At 36.7% G+C, this 18,086-nt stretch overlaps 1 protein-coding gene across 11 annotated transcripts in view; it reads left to right on the top strand.

The window, feature by feature from the left end:
* Nucleotides 1–18,086, top strand: part of CLOCK (clock circadian regulator) — a 121,286-nt gene that overhangs the window by 88,096 nt on the left and 15,104 nt on the right. For 8 of the 11 annotated variants that reach the window (XM_055588603.1, XM_055588597.1, XM_055588599.1 and 5 more), the window contains 7 exons: nucleotides 514–589; nucleotides 7,913–8,054; nucleotides 9,760–9,860; nucleotides 10,400–10,489; nucleotides 14,219–14,371; nucleotides 15,208–15,417; nucleotides 16,165–16,370. In XM_055588603.1, coding sequence (XP_055444578.1) covers nucleotides 514–589; nucleotides 7,913–8,054; nucleotides 9,760–9,860; nucleotides 10,400–10,489; nucleotides 14,219–14,371; nucleotides 15,208–15,417; nucleotides 16,165–16,370 — 978 coding nt within the window. Of the gene's footprint in view, nucleotides 1–513; nucleotides 590–7,912; nucleotides 8,055–9,759; nucleotides 9,861–10,399; nucleotides 10,490–14,218; nucleotides 14,372–15,207; nucleotides 15,418–16,164; nucleotides 16,525–18,086 lie in introns of those variants that run through there. The other 3 variants (XM_055588604.1, XM_055588607.1, XM_055588605.1) reach the window with 3 other exon arrangements.

Genomic DNA, 18,086 nt, shown 5'->3' with positions numbered 1-18,086 from the left:
TTTTTCAGTATTTTTTTCAATATTCAGTATTTTCAATATTATTGAAAATATTCATATTTTCAATTTATTATTAAATGTACTTATAGGCATTATATAGAAATAAAGATAACATAATTTCTGACATAAGTTTTATGGTTTAGAGCAGATGTTGTAACTGTCTTTTGTATACCACAGTCAGTCATGTAAAAGGAGATCTGGAGTAGATAAAGTATACTGTTCCTTTATTTAATTCCTCTTGATTTAGGTCCTGTGTGGTTACAGATCATTTATAGTAGTACATTAAATTTTTTAGATATGTAAAAAAGTGAAATTTGACTTAAGATACACTCTGTGTGTATATATATATATAGTGCTATATATGTATATGTTTTAGGGTTTTTTTTGGTGCATAGAAAATAGTCTGGAATTTGAGATGAACAAATGAGATACATAATGAATATTGAATTGTTGCACCTCTGCAGTGTTTTAAATGAATGATCAAACACTGAAATTCTGTTTTTTTTCCACTTGTAGTTATGCAGAAGTTAGGGCTGAAAGACGACGAGAACTTGGCATTGAAGAGTCTCTTCCAGAGACAGCTGCTGACAAAGTATGTATCTTATAGGTTTTTAAAAAATTATTTCTTCTCAATGAATAACAAGACTCAATAATTTACAGAAAAATTGTTTTTCAAATATTTCATCTACTTGTAATTATAACTATAGTATTTTTTTATATTAAATTTAATATTTTAAAACTTCATGTGTTTTTAAAAAAGATTTGAAGGGCCTGCTATTTAGAGATCATGGTAGAGACATATGATCTTAGAATTAAACTAACATTTATTACAATCTGCTAGGCTCTGGTTTTTATATGAAATATGAAATATCATTTATTTCTCAGACATCCTTATCTGGATATATCCCCACTTTGAAAACATTAAAACTGAGCTTAAAGACTCATGACTGGAAAGTTATAGTCAGATTTTGAACACTGGTTTCTTTTTTCATTATATCAGGTAGAAATAAAGTGTATTAGCTACCTACTGCTATGTAACAAACCTTAATGATATAAAATAACATACATATATTATCTCAGTAGCTTCTGTGAGTCAAGAATCCCGACACAGTTTGGTTGGGCACTCTGCTTCAGAACTGGGCATGGGTCTGTAATCAGGGTTTCAGTCCAGAGTCCCTCACAAGCCTGTAATCAAGGTGTCAGTGGAGCCACAGTCATCTCCAGGTCCAGTCGAGGCAGAGTCTCTTTCCAAGCTCACTTAGTGGTTGAAATGCATATGAGCACCACAACAGGGTATCACTTCATACCTGTAATAATGGCAGTTATCAGAAAGGCAATAAATAGCAAGTATTGGCAAGGATATGGAGAAAAGGGAACCCTCATGAACTGTTGGTGGGATTGTAAGTTGGTGCAGTCACTACAGAAAATAGTATGGAAATTCCTCAAGAAATTAAAAATAATATGATATAACAGCTTCACTTCTTAGTATTTACCTGAAGAAAGCAAAAACAATTGTAAAGATTTATATATCCCTGTGTTCATTGCAGGATTATTTACAATAACTAAGATACAGAAACAAGTAAAGATGTGGTACATACATATAGTAGAATACTATTCAATCATTAAAAAATGAAATATTGCTATTTGTAACAGTATGGATGGATCTTGGGGGCATGATGCTAAGGGAAATAAGTCAAAGAAAGACAAATTATCTCACTTATATGTAGAATTTAAAAAACAAAACAAATGAACACACAAACCAGACTCATAGAGAACAAACTGCTGATTGCCCGAGTGAGGCATTGGGGTGTGAGATGGGGTAAAATAGGTGAGGGGGGTTAAGAGGTGTAAACTTTCAGTTGTAAAATATGCCATAGCATAAGAAAAATTATAAGTGCTTTCCTCAGAAAATATCTTTCATTAAAACATAGTGGATCTTTTACCTCTAAGCAGTCATAGTCTTTTTGGAAAAATTCTTTCATGTGGGACCCATGAGAGCAGAGAACTTGTCTTTGTTATTTGCTCCTATATTCTCAGCATCTTGAGCCATGGAAGGCAACTTTTAAATTGAAATATAGAAGATGCAAAATTTATTAGTTTTAGGTGTACAACATAGTGATTCAGCATTTAAATACATTACAAAATGAATGTGTGTCTAGTCCCCATACAAAGTTGTTACAGTCTTTTGGAATTGAAACAAAAATAAATGGGACCTAATTAAACTTAAAAGCTTTTGTACAGCAAAGGAAACCATAAACAGAATGAAAAGACAACCCACAGAATGGGAGAAAACACTGGCAAACGAAGCAGCTGACAAGGGATTAATCTCCAAAATATGCAGGTAGCTCATGAAGCTCATTATCAAAAAACAAATGACTCAACCAAAAGATGGGCAGAAGATCTGAATAGACATTTCTCTAAAGAAGACATACAGATGGCCAGTAGGCACATGAGAAGATTGCTCAGCATCACTCATCATTAGAGAATTGCAAATAAAAACTACAATGAGGGTATCACCTCACACTAGGCAGAATGACCATTATCAAAAAGTGACCATCAATAACAGCTAAAGAAGATGTGGAGAAGAGGGAGCCGTCCTACACTTTTAGTGGAAATGTAAATAGGCACAACCACTATGGAGAACAGTATGGGAGGTTCCTCAACAAACAATAGAGCTCCCATATGATTCAGCAGTCCCCCTCCTGGGCATATATCTGCAGAAACCATAATTTGAAAGGATACATGCACCCCAGTGTTCAGTTGCAACACTATTTACAGTATTCAGGATATGGTAGCACCCTAAGTGTCCATCAACAGATGAATGGATAAAGAGGTTGTGGTACATATATACGGTGGGATATTAGCCATAAAAAAGAAGGCAGCAACATGTGTGGACCTAGAGATTATCATACTAAGTGAAATCAGTCAGAGAAAGTATCATATATTGTTTATACATGAAATCTAGAAAATGATATAGATCAACTTATTTACAAAACAGAAATAGTCTCACAGACTTAGAGAACAGACTTGTGGTTCTGTTCAGACTACTGAAGGGGAAAGGTGGGTGGGAGGGAAAAATTAGGGGGTTGAGATTAACATATATGCACAGTATTATATATAAAACAGATAATCAACAAGGACCTAATGTATAGCACAGAAAACTCTACCCAATACTCTATAATAACCTATGGGAAAAGAATTCGAAAAAGGATATATATACAAAAATCACTTTGTTGTACATCAGAAAGTAATGCAATGTTGTAAATCATCTATGCTGCTGCTACTGCTGCTAAGTTGCTTCAGTCATGTCCGACTCTGCGACTCCATAGATAGCAGCCCACCAGGCTCCCCCATCCCTGGGATTCTCCAGGGAAGGACACTGGAGTGGGTTGCCATTTCCTTTTTCAATGCATGAAAGTGAAAAGTGAAAGTGAAGTTGCTTAGTCGTGTCCGACTCTTAGTGACCCCATGGACTGCAGCCTACCAGGCTCCTCCGTCCATGGGATTTTCCAGGCAAGAGTCCTGGAATGGGGTGCCATTGCCTTCTCCAATTAAAAAAAATCAGTTAGGACAGTACTGAGCCAGGAGTAGAGAAACTTTAATTCAGCTACTTAGTGAGGAGTAAGCACAAGGTGAGTAAATGACTACAGCAAGGAGAGATAGATCATATGGTGTGATAGATCATGTGGTGTTCATAGCTGTGAATTTTGGGAAAGGTAGAAGGGAGGATGTTCAGGCCAGAGCAGTAGGAGGACTTCTCTTCTACCTCCGGAGCAGAGGTCTGAAGGTTGAGAGAAGGGAAACTCCCACTGCCTGGGAGACCTACAAGGAAACTGGTATCCTTTGGGGGTGGAGGGTGGGGGGTTCTGGGTTTTAGTCAGAGGACGCCAATGAAGGAATGTTCATCAGTGAGGTTGAGAATACAGCTTTTGCTGCTCAGGGAAACTGAAGGCAGGCAGAAGGGTTTCAGGAGCTGGGAGAGGGTGGGAGATGGAGACAAAACAGGATGTAAAGAGCAATTAGAGTGCAGGACAGCGGGCATTGTGTCACATAACCCATTTTTTCCTTTTGTGATAGTAGTAATTTTGAAATCATATTTATTTATATCGGTGTATACACACACACTGCCTTCTATGTAGCTTCACTGAAATAGGAAACAGAGTATTGTTGCTTAATTCACTGTTGCATATGGAGGTTCTTTGATGACACTTTGCTCCACTATAATGAGCAAACAGAAGATGGGTATATTTATATACCTGGTATATTAATAGGTGGGCTTCCCTTGTAGCTCAGCTGGTAAAGACTACGCCTGCAATGCAGGAGACCCCAGTTCGATTCCTGGGTTGGGAGGATCCCCTGGAGAAGGAAATGGCTACCTACTCCAGTGTTCTTGCCTGGGAAATCCCGTGGACAGAGGAGACTGGGAGGCTACAGTCCATGGGGTCACAGAGTTGGACATGACTGAGTGACTAAGCACAGCACAGCATGTTAATAGGTAGAGTTACATATATGGTGGTGGCAAGTATTTTCATCTATATAAGACAGAGCTCTCTGTGGAGAGAGGGAGAAAGAGGTTTAAGAACTTTTGGAAAGTATGGAATAACTGTGGAGAGTAGGAAAGTGAGCCCTCTAGAAAACGTAATGTTTCTGGCTTAGTGTTATGTATCATTTTAGATTGGTGATCATTTTAAGTTGACTGTAATTGTCTCCAGAGGAACAAGTGAACTGGAAAGCTCAGACAGGGAAGTGTGGTTTAAAGTTGGATTTTAATTTGTGTTTTTAGAGGGACTACAGTAATCTGGTAATGAAGAGTAGGGATTGAATCAGGTAGAATAGAGGAAGAAGTTATTGGCAACGAGGAGTTCCTAGAAAGCTGAGAGGCCAGGACAGGATATTGCATGAATCATCCATATAGATATTGAAATCTGGAGAAGGTCAGAGTTGGTGTGAAGATGATTTTGAGCAGTCAAATGCTGAGTTCCAGATACTTACAGTGCCTTTATAAACTAAAGTGTCTGTTGGTTGTTCTTTTTTTTTTTTTTCTGATTTGAAATATATGTAACAAAATTTACCATCTCAACCAGTTTTAAGTTACAGTGTTGTGTAAGCATTACCACCATCCATCACCAAAACTTTTTCATCTTTCCAAACTGAAATTCCATATCCATTGAACAGCAACTCCCCGTTCACTCCTCTCCAACCCTGGGCAGCCACCAGTCCACTTCTGACTATGACTTTGATTCCTATAGGTACCTCATATAAGTGGAATCATACAGTATTTGTCTGTATATGATTAACTTATTTCACTCAGCATAATGTTCTCAAGGTTCATCTATATTGTTATGTGTCAGAGTTTCCTTTTGAAAGATAAACAGTATTCCATTGTGTGTATATATACCACGTTTTGTTTATTCATTCATCCATCGATGGACACTTGGGTTGCATCCGTATTTTTAACTACTGTGGTTAATGCTGCTAGGAACATGGCTTACAAATACACATTTGACTCCCTGCTTTTAATTCTTTTGGGCATATACCCAGAAATGAAATTGTTGGATCATATAGTAATTCTATATTTAATTTTTTGAGGAGCTGTTACATTTTTCCATAGTAGCTCTGCTGTTTTATACATTCTTCTCAGGCTTCCCAGGTGGCTCAGTGGTAGAGAATCTATCTTCCAATGCAGAAAACACAGAAGATGTGAGTTCAGTCCTTGGCTTGGGAAGATCCCCTGGAGGAGGAAATGGCAACCCACTCCAGTATTCTTGCCTGGAGAATCCCATGGACAGAGGAGCCTGGCGGGCTACAGTTCGTAGGGTCGCAAAGAGTTGGACGGGACTAAGCAGCTGAACACCACCACCACCACCCCCACTGGCACTGCACAAGGGTGCTAGTTTCTTCATATCCTCACCAACACTCGTTATTTTCTAATTTTTTTGGTAATAGCCATATTGATAGATGTAAAGTGGTATTTCTTGGTTTTGATTTGCATTTCCCTAAGTGATGCTCAAAATTCTCCAAGCCAGGCTTCAGCAATACGTGAACTGTGAACTTCCAGATGTTCAAGCTGTTTTTAGAAAAGGCAGAGGAACCAGAGATCAAATTGCCAACATCTGCTGGATGATGGAAAAAGCAAGAGAATACCAGAAAAACATCTATTTCTGCTTTATTGACTATGCCAAAGCCTTTGACTGTGTGGATCACAATAAACTGTGGAAAATTCTGAAAGAGATGGCAATACCAGACCACCTGACCTGCCTCTTGAGAAACCCGTATGCCGGTCAGGAAGCAACAGTTAGAACTGGACATGGAACAACAGACTGGTTCCAAATAGGAAAAGGAGTACATCAAGGCTGTATATTGTCACCTTGCTTATTTAACTTACATGCAGAGTACATCATGAGAAACGCTGGACCGGAAGAAGCACAAGCTGGAATCAAGATTGCCAGGAGAAATATCAATCACCTCAGATATGCAGATGACACCACCCTTATGGCAAAAAGTGAAGGAGAACTAAAGAGCCTGTTGATGAAAGTGAAAGAGAAGAGTGAAAACGTTGGCTTAAAGCTCAACATTCAGAAAACGAAGATCATGGCATCTGGTCCCATCACTTCATGGGAAATAGATGGGGAAACAGTAGAAACAGTGTCAGACTTTATCTTTTTGGGCTCCAAAATCACTGCAGATGGTGACTGCAGCCATGAAATTAAAAGACGCTTACTCCTTGGAAGGAAAGTTATGACCAACCTAGGTAGCATATTCAAAAGCAGAGACATTACTTTGCTAACAAAGGTCCATCTAGACAAGGCTATAGTTTTTCCAGTGGTCATGTATGGATGCGAGAGTTGGACTGTGAAGAAAGCTGAGCGCCGAAGAATTGATACTTTTGAACTGTGGTGTTGGAGAAGACTCTTGAGAATCCCTTGGACTGCAAGGAGATCCAACCAGTCCATTCTAAAGGAGATCAGTCCTGGGTGTTCTTTGGAAGGAATGATGCTAAAGCTGAAACTCCAGTATTTTGGCCACCTCATGCGAAGAGTTGACTCATTGGAAAAGACTCTGATGCTGGGAGGGATTGGGGGCAGGAAGAAAAGGGGACGACAGAGGATGAGATGGCTGGATGGCATCACCGACTTGATGGACCTGAGTTTGAGTGAACTCTGGGAGTTGGTGATGGACAGGGAGGCCTGGCGTGCTGTGATTCATGGGGTCGCAGAGAGTCGGACATGACTGAGCGACTGAACTGAACTGAACTGAATGATTAGTGATATTAAGTATCTTTTCATGTGTTTATTGGCCATTTATATATCTTCTTGGAAGAAATCTCTATGCAAGACTTTTGCCCATTTTTTAATTGGATTTTTTGGGTTTTTTTTTTTTTTTTTTTTTTCTTGCTGTTGAGTGGTAGGAGCTCTGTCTATATTTTGGGTATTAACTCTTTATCAAATAAATGACTTACAAATGTTTTCTTCCATTCCTTGGTGCCTTTGCACTTTGTTTATAGTGTCCTTTGATGCACTACTGTTGCCTGTGCTTTAGTGTCATATCTAAGAAATCATTGCCCAGTGCAGTGTTATAAAGCTTTCCCCCTTTTTTCCCTAAAAGTTTTATACTTTGAGTTCTAATGTTTAGATCTTTGATCCATTTTAAGTTAACTTTTATATATGGTATAAGGTAATAGTCCAACTTTATTCCTTTGCGTCTGTTGTTTCTTTCAATAGAGAAGGAAACCAAAACTTTTGGGCTATAAAAAGTAAATTTTTACTCCTTTATTACACTTCTTTATTACACAGGTACACATGCCTTGTTATGGTTGAAAACTGATTTTGGGGAGGGGAAATTAGCAAGTGATATGCTAATTTGGGACCTCTGAACTGAACCACAGAAGACATTTACCTTACTCTTGTCTCCTTAGAGCCAAGATTCTGGGTCTGATAATCGTATAAATACAGTCAGTCTCAAGGAAGCGTTGGAAAGGTTTGATCACAGCCCAACTCCTTCTGCTTCCTCCCGGAGTTCAAGAAAATCATCTCACACAGCAGTCTCGGACCCTTCCTGTGAGTACCCCAGCTTGCAAGCAGACTTCCTTTAAAGATGCCCTTCTAAATTGTTTGCATTATTGTTAGCAGCATTTTTCATCAGCTGCCACTTTCAAATGATAAGTGTTTATATTTCTGAAATACAGTAACTTTTTCAGTGAGCAAAAGGCACATTGCTCACATTTAGCAAAGAATTAATTTATAAAGTAACCCATAAAACATGTAGGTAGTAATGTTGGTATTGGTATTTTTAATCATCCCTCAGAAAGAAAGCAAAACTATTACAGTAATTCCTTTTTTATTGATAGAACCTGTAAGTGTTCTTAGTTTGCTTTTTTGAAAGTGTTTTCTGTGTATTTTGTCTTTATGAAGACATGCATAATTGTCATTAAATTAATACCCTTTTAAATTTTTTAAAAAGAATCTAGCACTTTTATTTCTCAGAGTACTAAAAGTGTATATAATGAAAAAGGGACTTGTTTGAACTACTCGACATCTTCATGATGGGTGGAACATTAAAGTGGTTAAACATAGATTGAGATTTTAAACCTTTCCAAATATTGTGAAGGGCCTTTGTGTTAACTATTTCTTGGCATTTCCTTTATGTAGTATCCTTTAACACAAAGTTGCAGATCTCCAGAGTTTATTCATTGTGCTTATCTGAAACTATGCCCACTAATTAATAACTCCCCATTCCCCGCTCTTCCCCCCCTCCCACCCCCGGCCTTGGCAGTTACCATTGTCCTCTTTGTTTCAATGAGTTTGACTATTTTAAATAACCTCCTATCATTATGAGATACTTGTTTTTTCTGTCATTGCCTATTTCATTTAGCATAATGGCCTAAAGTTTCATTCATGTAACATATTGTAGAATGTCCTTCCTTTTTCAGGATGAATAGTAGTATTTCATTGTATGTATATATCACATTTTATTAATCCTTTCACCTGTCAACAGACATTTAGATTGTCTCCATACCTTGGCTATTGTGAATGATACTGCAGTGAACATTGGAATGCTAATATCTCTTCAAGATGCTGACTTTAATTTTTTTTTATAAATACTCAGAAGTGGGATTTCTAGTTCATATATGGTAGTTCTAATCTTAATTTTTTTGAAAAACAGCCATACTGTTTCCACAGTATCTGTATCGTTTCCTGTCCCCATCAACAGTGCGCAAGGTTTCCAGACCTTCACACAAGTTCTCACCAACACTTGTCTTTAGATTTTTTTTTTTGAACAGTTTAAAAGGGTTTTTTTTTAGTTGATTTACAATGTGGTTTTTTGATAGTAACCATTCTTTAGAGGTAGAGGTGATATTTCATTGTGGTTTTGATTTGCATTTCCCTGATGTTTAGTGGAGTATTGAGTATTATTTCACATACTGGCTGGCCATCTCTGTGTCATGTTTGAGTAAATATCTATTCAAGTCCTTAGGCCATTTTTTAATTAATTTATTGCTTTTTTCTATTATAGAATTGTAGGGGTAGTAACCATTTTATATTTGAAATTTTCCTATTTCAGATGTTTTCTTTATCCTTAAAAAAGAGGTAATTAAAATAAATCATCTTGTTGTCATAGACGTCACTTTTATTGAATAATTTAGAAAAACAACTCTAAAATTTACAGACCACTTTTATTCACTGGAAAGCATTTTGAGATTGATCTTTGAAAATTGTATTTTTCAAGTACTAATGCTATTCTGTTTCTGTTGACCAACCTTAGCTACACCAACAAAGATCCCAACAGATACTAGCACTCCTCCCAGACAACATTTACCAGCTCATGAGAAGATGGCACAAAGGAGGTCATCATTTAGTAGTCAGGTAAACTCTTCAGATAGTATGTTGCTGAATAAAGATTTATTAAAAGGGGTGGGGGGAATCATCTAAATATTCATAAATTCATTTATTCATTATCCCTTTCTATGAAATTCAAAATAGTTGTTGATATATAACACTTACTCAAGGTCTTCATTTTTTTGTGAAGTAGTAGTCAAACATACAAGTCCTTTTGAATATTTTTCAGACAAAATGTTAGATTTTTTTTTATAATTATGGAAAGCTGATAATTTAGAGCCATTTTATGTCTAATTTCAAATACCAATCACTTTCAATAAAGTCCAGGCAACTCTTATTGAGAGCCCATGCAAGATAATGTGACATTTGCCTTGAAAGATAAAAAGATAAATAGGGACTAAGTATTTCCAGTTTAGAGGGAGAGACAGGCCTGTGCTCATTTAAATGTATGAGGCTCATCTAAAAGCTGTAATTCAGTTATGAAGACGCCATGGTGGCATTTCTGCTGGGAGTATTCATGTATGAAAATGGTTGTCACCTAGTGTTATTTTTTATTTTGCTTCTAGTCTATAAATTCCCAGACTGTTGGTCAGTCATTAACACAGCCTGTGATGTCTCAATCTGCAAATTTACCAGTTCCGCACGGCATGTCCCAGGTATTTTTATTTGTTTCTGTTAAATATTTTTAAATTACAAATAGTCTTTAAGCTACTAGTGGGGCTTCCCTCATAGCTCAGTCAGTAAAGAATCCACCTGCAATGCAGGAGACCCCAGTTCGATTCCTGGGTCAGGAAGATCTGTTGGAGAAGGGATAGGCTACCCATTCTAGTATTCTTGGGCTTCCCTTGTGGCTCAGCTGATAAAGAATCCGCCTGCAGTGTGGGAGACCTGGGTTTGATCCCTGGGTTGGGAAGATCCCCTGGAAAAGGGAACAGCTACCCACTCCAGTATTCTGGCCTGGAGAATTTCATGGACTGTATAGTCCATGGGGTTGCAAAGAGTCGGACACAGTTGAGTGACTTTCACTTTCAAGCTACTAGAGATTTTTTAAAATACAGATGCAGTAAATCTCAATTGTGGACGTTTAGAATACCTGGAGATTTTTTTGATTGTCAGTGAATTTGGTGTGCCGCTGGTACTTTAGTTGTCTTTTAGGGTTCATAACAGTTTTGCACAACAAAAAGCTATCCTGATTAATCCCTATTGAGAAATACTGTGGTGGCTCAGAAGGTAAAGAATCTGCCTGCAGTACGGAAGACCTGGGTTTGATCTCTAGGTCAGGAAGATTTCCTGGTGAAAGGAGTGGCTATGCACTACAGTATTCTTGCCTGGAGAATTCGTGGACAGAGAATCCTAGAGGTCTATAGTCCATGGGGTCACAAAGAGTTGGACATGACTGAGTGGCTAACACTTTCACTTTCCATAGAAAAATATTAAAGATGAAATGTAGTTCATTTTGTTCTTCCCATGGATATTGGAAGAATTGAGTAATTTTATTCATATATTCATTTGTTTATATATAAGCCATTTATTAAGCTCCTTATATTATCAGATATTGCAGGTGCTGGCAGTGCAAATTTATCTATACTAAGAAGCTTTATTACATCTAGAGGGAATGATAGATAACTACAAATAGTCTATGCTCAAGGTCTAAAGCTTGACACGTGAGCACATTAGATGGACTCTCAGTTGCAGACTGAGAAAGTGAAAGAGAACTTTCTGGAAGAATTGTTACTTGGGCTGAGTCCCCAAGGAGGCTTAAATATAAAAGCTAGCAAGACAAAGGAGAGGTATTACAGAAGTGACACTTTTGATTATAACTTTGCAACTTTTAATTTATCACTGCACTCAGTGCCTCAGACAAATGAAAAATACTAAGTTGTGCTAGAAATAATCCGAAATTTTGTTTTGTTTGATGTTGAAGCTATCTCTACATTGTCTTAATTTCAAATAATATTAACATTGCTGCTGCTGCTAAGTCGCTTCAGTCATATCCGACTCTGTGCTACCCCATAGACGGCAGCCCACCAGACTCCCCTGTCCCTGGGATCCTCCAGGCAAGAACACTGGAGTGGGTTGCCATTTCCTTCTCTAATGCATGAAAGTGAAAAGTGAAAGTCAAGTCGCTCAGTCGTGTCTGACTCCTAGCGACCCCATGGACTGCAGCCTACCAGGCTCCTCTGTCCATGGGATTTGCCAGGCAAGAGTACTGGAGTGCATTGCCATTGCCTTCTCTGATATTAACACTAGGTATCTAAAAATACCTTTATCTTATATGGTTGTTACTTAAATTGTGCTTAGCTGCTCAGTCAAGTCCGACTCTTTGCGACCCCATGGACTATAGCCTACCAGAGTCCTCTGTCCATGTGGCTCTCCAGGCACGAGTACTGGAGTGGGTTGCCATGCCCTCCTTCAGGGGATTTTCCCAACCCAGGGATTGAACCCAGGTCTCCTGCATTGCAGGTGGATCCTTTACCATCTGAGCCACCAGACATATATAATTATATATTATGATACTTGTACAGATATATTGATATTGCTGTAAACTGTCATAATCTAAATAACAATCTAATTGTCATAATCTTGACTTTTAGCAGCATATAACTGTGTAAGGTATTTATAGCAGCACTATATTATTAAATAGTATCTGGAGTTCCAGTAGTTTTTATCAGCACTGAGTCCTCAAATACGTATTCAAATCTCATTTCATTCAGTGATAAAGGCAAACACTGTTCCTCTTAGTTCTATGATATTATTTCCCATTATTCTGCTTTCTGTGTTTATTTTTATTTTCTTATTTGTATTTAATAGAAATTCTTCAAGTGGTGACAGTATAATGTTTACCTAAAGGTATAAATAACTTTAGGATACAATATATTTATATGATATAAACATAAAATTTCAAATAATAAAAAAGGCATGAGGATATTAAATTTGTAATGTTTTTTCATATCTAGTGTAATCTGATGTTTGATCTGGTTATTGTTAACTTCAGAAGTCAGAGTTGTATACTTTGAAAAGTAATGTTCAATATTCTCAAAACAAACTTTTGAAGATAGGGTAAAAAAGCTTTTTGGGGTGTCATTTGCTTTTACATGCATTGTAGGAGATTCTTAAGACAGATTTCCAATGAAGTGAAATTCTTTCTGCTTTTATATTGCATTCTGTGGTGAATATTCCTGGAAATAAGTAAATAAGCCTATTTAAACTTAAGTGGTGAATCACTAAATGTGCTTAGTTTCAAGCAGTAGTAAATAGAAGTTGTCTATAACTCAAGTGAAGCAGATATAAGTGCGATTGAAAACCTTACTCTGTAAGCAGAATAACTGTGCTTTTATTTGCATATGCAGCATTCACTTATAATCGCTTAGTCTTTAAAAGCCTAGGTTTTTGTATTTGAGAACAATTTGTTGAAAATTTTATGGTTGGTTAGTCTGTCAGATTTTTAACTTTCTAATGACCTACACAAAGAGGACATTCTTGGGATGACAGAGTTTTATGTGAATAACTCTAGGTGCAGACTACTTTTTCATTTGTTAAAAGATCAGGAATGAAGTTCTGTAACTTTTTCTATCAAGTAGTAGCACCACAGTAGGAACTTAGGTCTTTAAAAGCCAGTGTTACAAAGTCATCTTATAATCAGTCAAGCTCTAGTCAGAAGCTGGATGAGAAATTTGAACAGGGATGGTATAAAAAATTATTAACTGGTAACAGAGATTAACTACTGAGAGCACTTAAGGGAATTCAAAAGGATACAGGAAAGACCAGTGTAGAGAGCAGCCACTAAAGGTAAGTGAAAGGGAGAGTTGCCAAGGGGGAACAGCTCAGAAGACTCCTTCAACTCTCCTAAACTGCTCCTCCAGGCCAAGCTGAGACTCACGTCCCATTGGAGCTGCTGTGGCTATATCCACTGGATGGTACACAGGTTCACTGAAATGCCACAGACTTGGCTGGGGAGCGAGCAGCCACTTGCTGGGATACCAGTAAAATTTGCTGGGAAGCTGCCCACTAGCAAGCCAGTGAGACTTGCTGGAAAGCTAGCTGCTGGTTGCTGATGACACTCAGTAGGATGCTACCCGCTAGCATAAGAACACAAAGGAAAAGCACTAGAACCAGAGAGGTTACCCATTCTCCCTTTACAGTATCCCTCCACATCATCATTGACATGACTGCTGGTGCCTGCTGATTAAGGAGAAACATTTATAGGGTCCAGCTCTAGTACCACAAAGCTGAGCCAGGATAGGTGAATTAGGTGTTGAGAAGCAATAAATTAGTAACTGGCACGACATTCTTAATTCGTGATATACTGCTTGCATTTCACATTTTACAATTATGAGAAGTGATTGTAAAATAATGTTATACTTTTTCCATCCATGATACTTAAGTTTCAGTTCTCAGCTCAGTTAGGAGCCATGCAGCATCTCAAAGACCAATTGGAGCAACGGACTCGGATGATAGAGGCGAATATTCATCGGCAACAAGAAGAACTAAGAAAAATTCAAGAACAGCTTCAAATGGTCCATGGTCAAGGGCTGCAAGTAAGTTACTACATTTGATTACAAATAAAGCATGCTGTTTGTATTTTGGCTTCTTAGGAAATTGACTCTTCTTAATAAAAAGTGGGATCCAAAAGATATGGTTCATCCATTTAGTTCAGTAAATACTCATTGGTTATCTACCCATTATGATTGCATTTACAGTCGCTAAAGATAATTGATTCCTAAGAGTGTTTCCATCAGCATTTTTGTTTCTCCAGATTAGAGTCATCTTTTAGCAGTCTAATTATTAGTAAGCTTAAATTCCCATAATATCAAAATAATACTTTACATAGACTTTTAGGTATATGTAGGTACAGAATTTAAAATTAATCATCAGTAATTTTTTGAATAACTTACTGGTAGGTATGATTCAAATTATAGTCTTATAATGGTCAACCAACAGGGCCAAAGTTATGTCTATCTGATGCAACTAGGACTTTGGTAAAAACTTCAAGTGAAAACCACTTCTCCCTAATGCCATAAATTATAAATGATGAGTGATACAGAGCTTCCAATCCACAGACCTTTGAGTAGCTGAGTTAGGGTAACGGTAGCATATATAATAATCCTCAACATGTAAAGTATCAAGCAAGTAGAGGTTTTGAAATTTATAACACTTTTCCTGACAATTAGAAACATGATTAGGGGTTAGGATGATTGAAAGAATGAAAATGAGTATCATGTTTTATTCAGTAATTACTTATTGCTCATTGTTGATTCAGAATGACTTAGTCTTCTCATTACTTGCTTTTAAAACTTAATTTTTAGCTATTTTTGCTAAAAATGCTCTCATTTTTTTTAAAAAGATCATTTTAATGTAATCTTTATTTTTAAAGATGTTTTTACAACAGTCAACCCCTGGATTGAATTTTGGTTCTGTTCAACTTTCTTCTGGAAATTCAACTAATATCCAGCAGCTTGCACCTATAAATATGCAAAGCCAGGTTGTTCAAACTAACCAGATTCAAAGTGGAATGAATACTGGACACATTGGCACAACTCAGCATATGATACAACAGCAGACTTTACAAAGTACATCAAGTCAGGTAACGTTATTGAGTACAGTGAGCTAGGGAATGTTCAGTGATTGAAATGTGTGGTATTGCTAAAACAAAGACAAAAGCTTCATTTTGAACAATACCATATGTAAAACTTTAATAGTAATAATTAGAAACTATAGTATTGAGAGTGATAAAGTATTTTGTGCAAAATTATTCTTAAATTGTTGAATGTTGAATGCTTCCTGTATTTCAACATTTAGAAAATTTTTGAGTTTGCTTGAAATGAATATACAAACTACTTCTGTGTGTGGGGAAAAAAAAAGAAAGTTGCAGGATTCTGACCAGGATATATGTTACCATATGTAAAGAATGTATTTTGTTAGGGCAGTGATGGCTTAATTAACATTCTGGGAAATTTCGGTAATTGACATGCATCTGTGATTGTAAATCTCAAGACTTGGAATGAAATACATAAAAATGTCAAATGTCAAAAAAAAAAAAATGTCAAATGTCAGTTACTTTGGGTGTTTAGTAGTTCTTCATGTATATTTTATGTCATCCTTGTTAAGATCATGCTCCTTTTCAAAAATCATAGCTTACCTTCCAGCAAGATACTGAAGACTAATTCATTCTCAGATACTGCAAGTTATTCCTTGATGGTTCATTTTCTCCCAGAGTAGTATGTTCTGCCACTTCTTTTTCTTTCATGTCAACTATTGTTAGAATGATTAGTAGTAGAAGCATACTTCCTGAATAAATTTTTTTCTATTTGTAAAATCTTCTGTTTTCTAGCAGAGTCAACAGAATGTACTGAGTGGGCACAGTCAACAAACATCTCTTCCCAGTCAGACGCAGAGCACTCTTACAGCCCCACTCTACAACACTATGGTGATTTCTCAGCCGGCGGCCGGAAGCATGGTCCACATCCCATCGAGTTTGCCCCAAAACAGTTCCCAGAGTGCTGCAGTAACTACATTCACTCAGGACAGACAGATCAGGTAGTTGTCATGTTTCCAAAGATGTCAGTTGTTTGATTATAAAACAATACTTGGATTTTTTAAATGAGATTTTAATTTATTGCTCACTCTAGAATTTGAAATAAAAACAATGTATCCTTGTTGAAGTACTTTATAATAAAAGAGTAATAGCAAATTTTATTTCATTTTATTTCATATTCAAAAATGTGCTAACATATGGTAGAATCCAAATTCTACACAAGTTTTATGATAGGTTTTGTCTGTATCACTATAAGACTTGTTTATCGTTGCAATATAGCCGCTCGTGTTGTCAGTGTAGTAGCAGTGGTGAAGGTGTTTGCTACCATAGTTTATACGTGTTATGGACTAAGTTTAGCTCACCTTTCTTGAGTTTTGTTAAGTACTGTACTAAATGCTCAAAGTATATTATCTCATTTAATTCTTATTTAAAAAAAAAAAGTGTGAGGGTCTTTATTTCCCAGGAAAGAATAAAAAATTTGGTCAAGGGTCTGAGGCTGTGAAGGGAGTAAAGAAGGGGATCTGAATTCAAAACTGGGTGTCTGATTTCAGAGCTCAAGTGCTTAAACATATACTATACTAAAGTTTTATGGGCAATTCTAGAAAAAAATCGCTTTCTGTGACTAATTTTAGTCTTCCAAATAGCTGACCTAGAAATAGATATTTTAAAAAAAATAACCTTTTCAAATATTTAGTAAGAAAGATATCTTTCAAAACTATAGGATTTCTGTAGTCTTAAAAATTACATTTTAAATGCATTTTATTTTTTTTATTTTAGTGTAATATAAGTAGACTGCTGCTTTTATAATAAAATCTTGCTGTTGTATTAGACTTTGTAGTAGATTTTATTGAAACCCTATTAATAATTTCCAGAGGGTGAGGAAGCTGCTGGATTGCAGAAGCAATAAGATCAGAGAGAAACTCACTGCTGCTTTTTGAAACTCAGTTCCTTCAAGTTAAAAAGTCCAGCTTTTGAAGGAAGTGTTATGAATATACTCCATAGAAATATTATAAAGGACTAGATTTAAAGCCCAAGGTAAAATCCATTAGCATAGAATGTTGACATACATTTTAGAGGACACAGTTTAGCAATTATTTGTAGACAGCTGTTTTTTGAAGGGGGAAAAACAACTTCAGCAAATATTTGAATGCCTGCTTTATAAGTATGGCACATTCTTTATCCCAGAAAAGATCGGACTAGTCAAAGCTGTAGAAAGGTGAATAAATCAGTATTATTTGCTGTGATAAATACTTAGTAGATTTTTGAAAAGGAGGAAGTGAGCAGTTTTATGGGGTGAGGCAAGCAAGTGAAGAGAGGAGTGTGGTCAGGGAAAATTTCAGGGAAGAGATACTTGGCCTGTGTCTTAAGCGCATTGCTTTAGATATGTGTGTAGCAGGGAGTCACACACAGTAGGGTATTTAGGCAGAGGGAGCATTGTATACAAAGAAAAAAGTTAAAGCCAAAGTAAATTGCAGAATGTCTTTTGGTGCCAGAGAGGAATGAGATATTCTCATACTTAGCAGTGGGCAGTTGGGCAATTCAGATACTAAATTCTTTTAAGATTACAGAGAAATTAGTGCTTAGCACTTCTGTGACTAAGCCACTTTGTAACGTTATTTGTTTGTAAATTTTTCATTATATATGCTTTTGCATTAAATAATACCTTTAATCCTAAAGTACATAATATACAACACTTTATTTTTAAGATTTGGCATGGA

This window comes from Bubalus kerabau, chromosome 7 (genome assembly GCF_029407905.1).
Source record: "Bubalus kerabau isolate K-KA32 ecotype Philippines breed swamp buffalo chromosome 7, PCC_UOA_SB_1v2, whole genome shotgun sequence".
Taxonomy (NCBI): Eukaryota; Metazoa; Chordata; class Mammalia; order Artiodactyla; family Bovidae; genus Bubalus; species Bubalus kerabau.
This window is presented reverse-complemented; position numbering and strand designations above follow the sequence as displayed.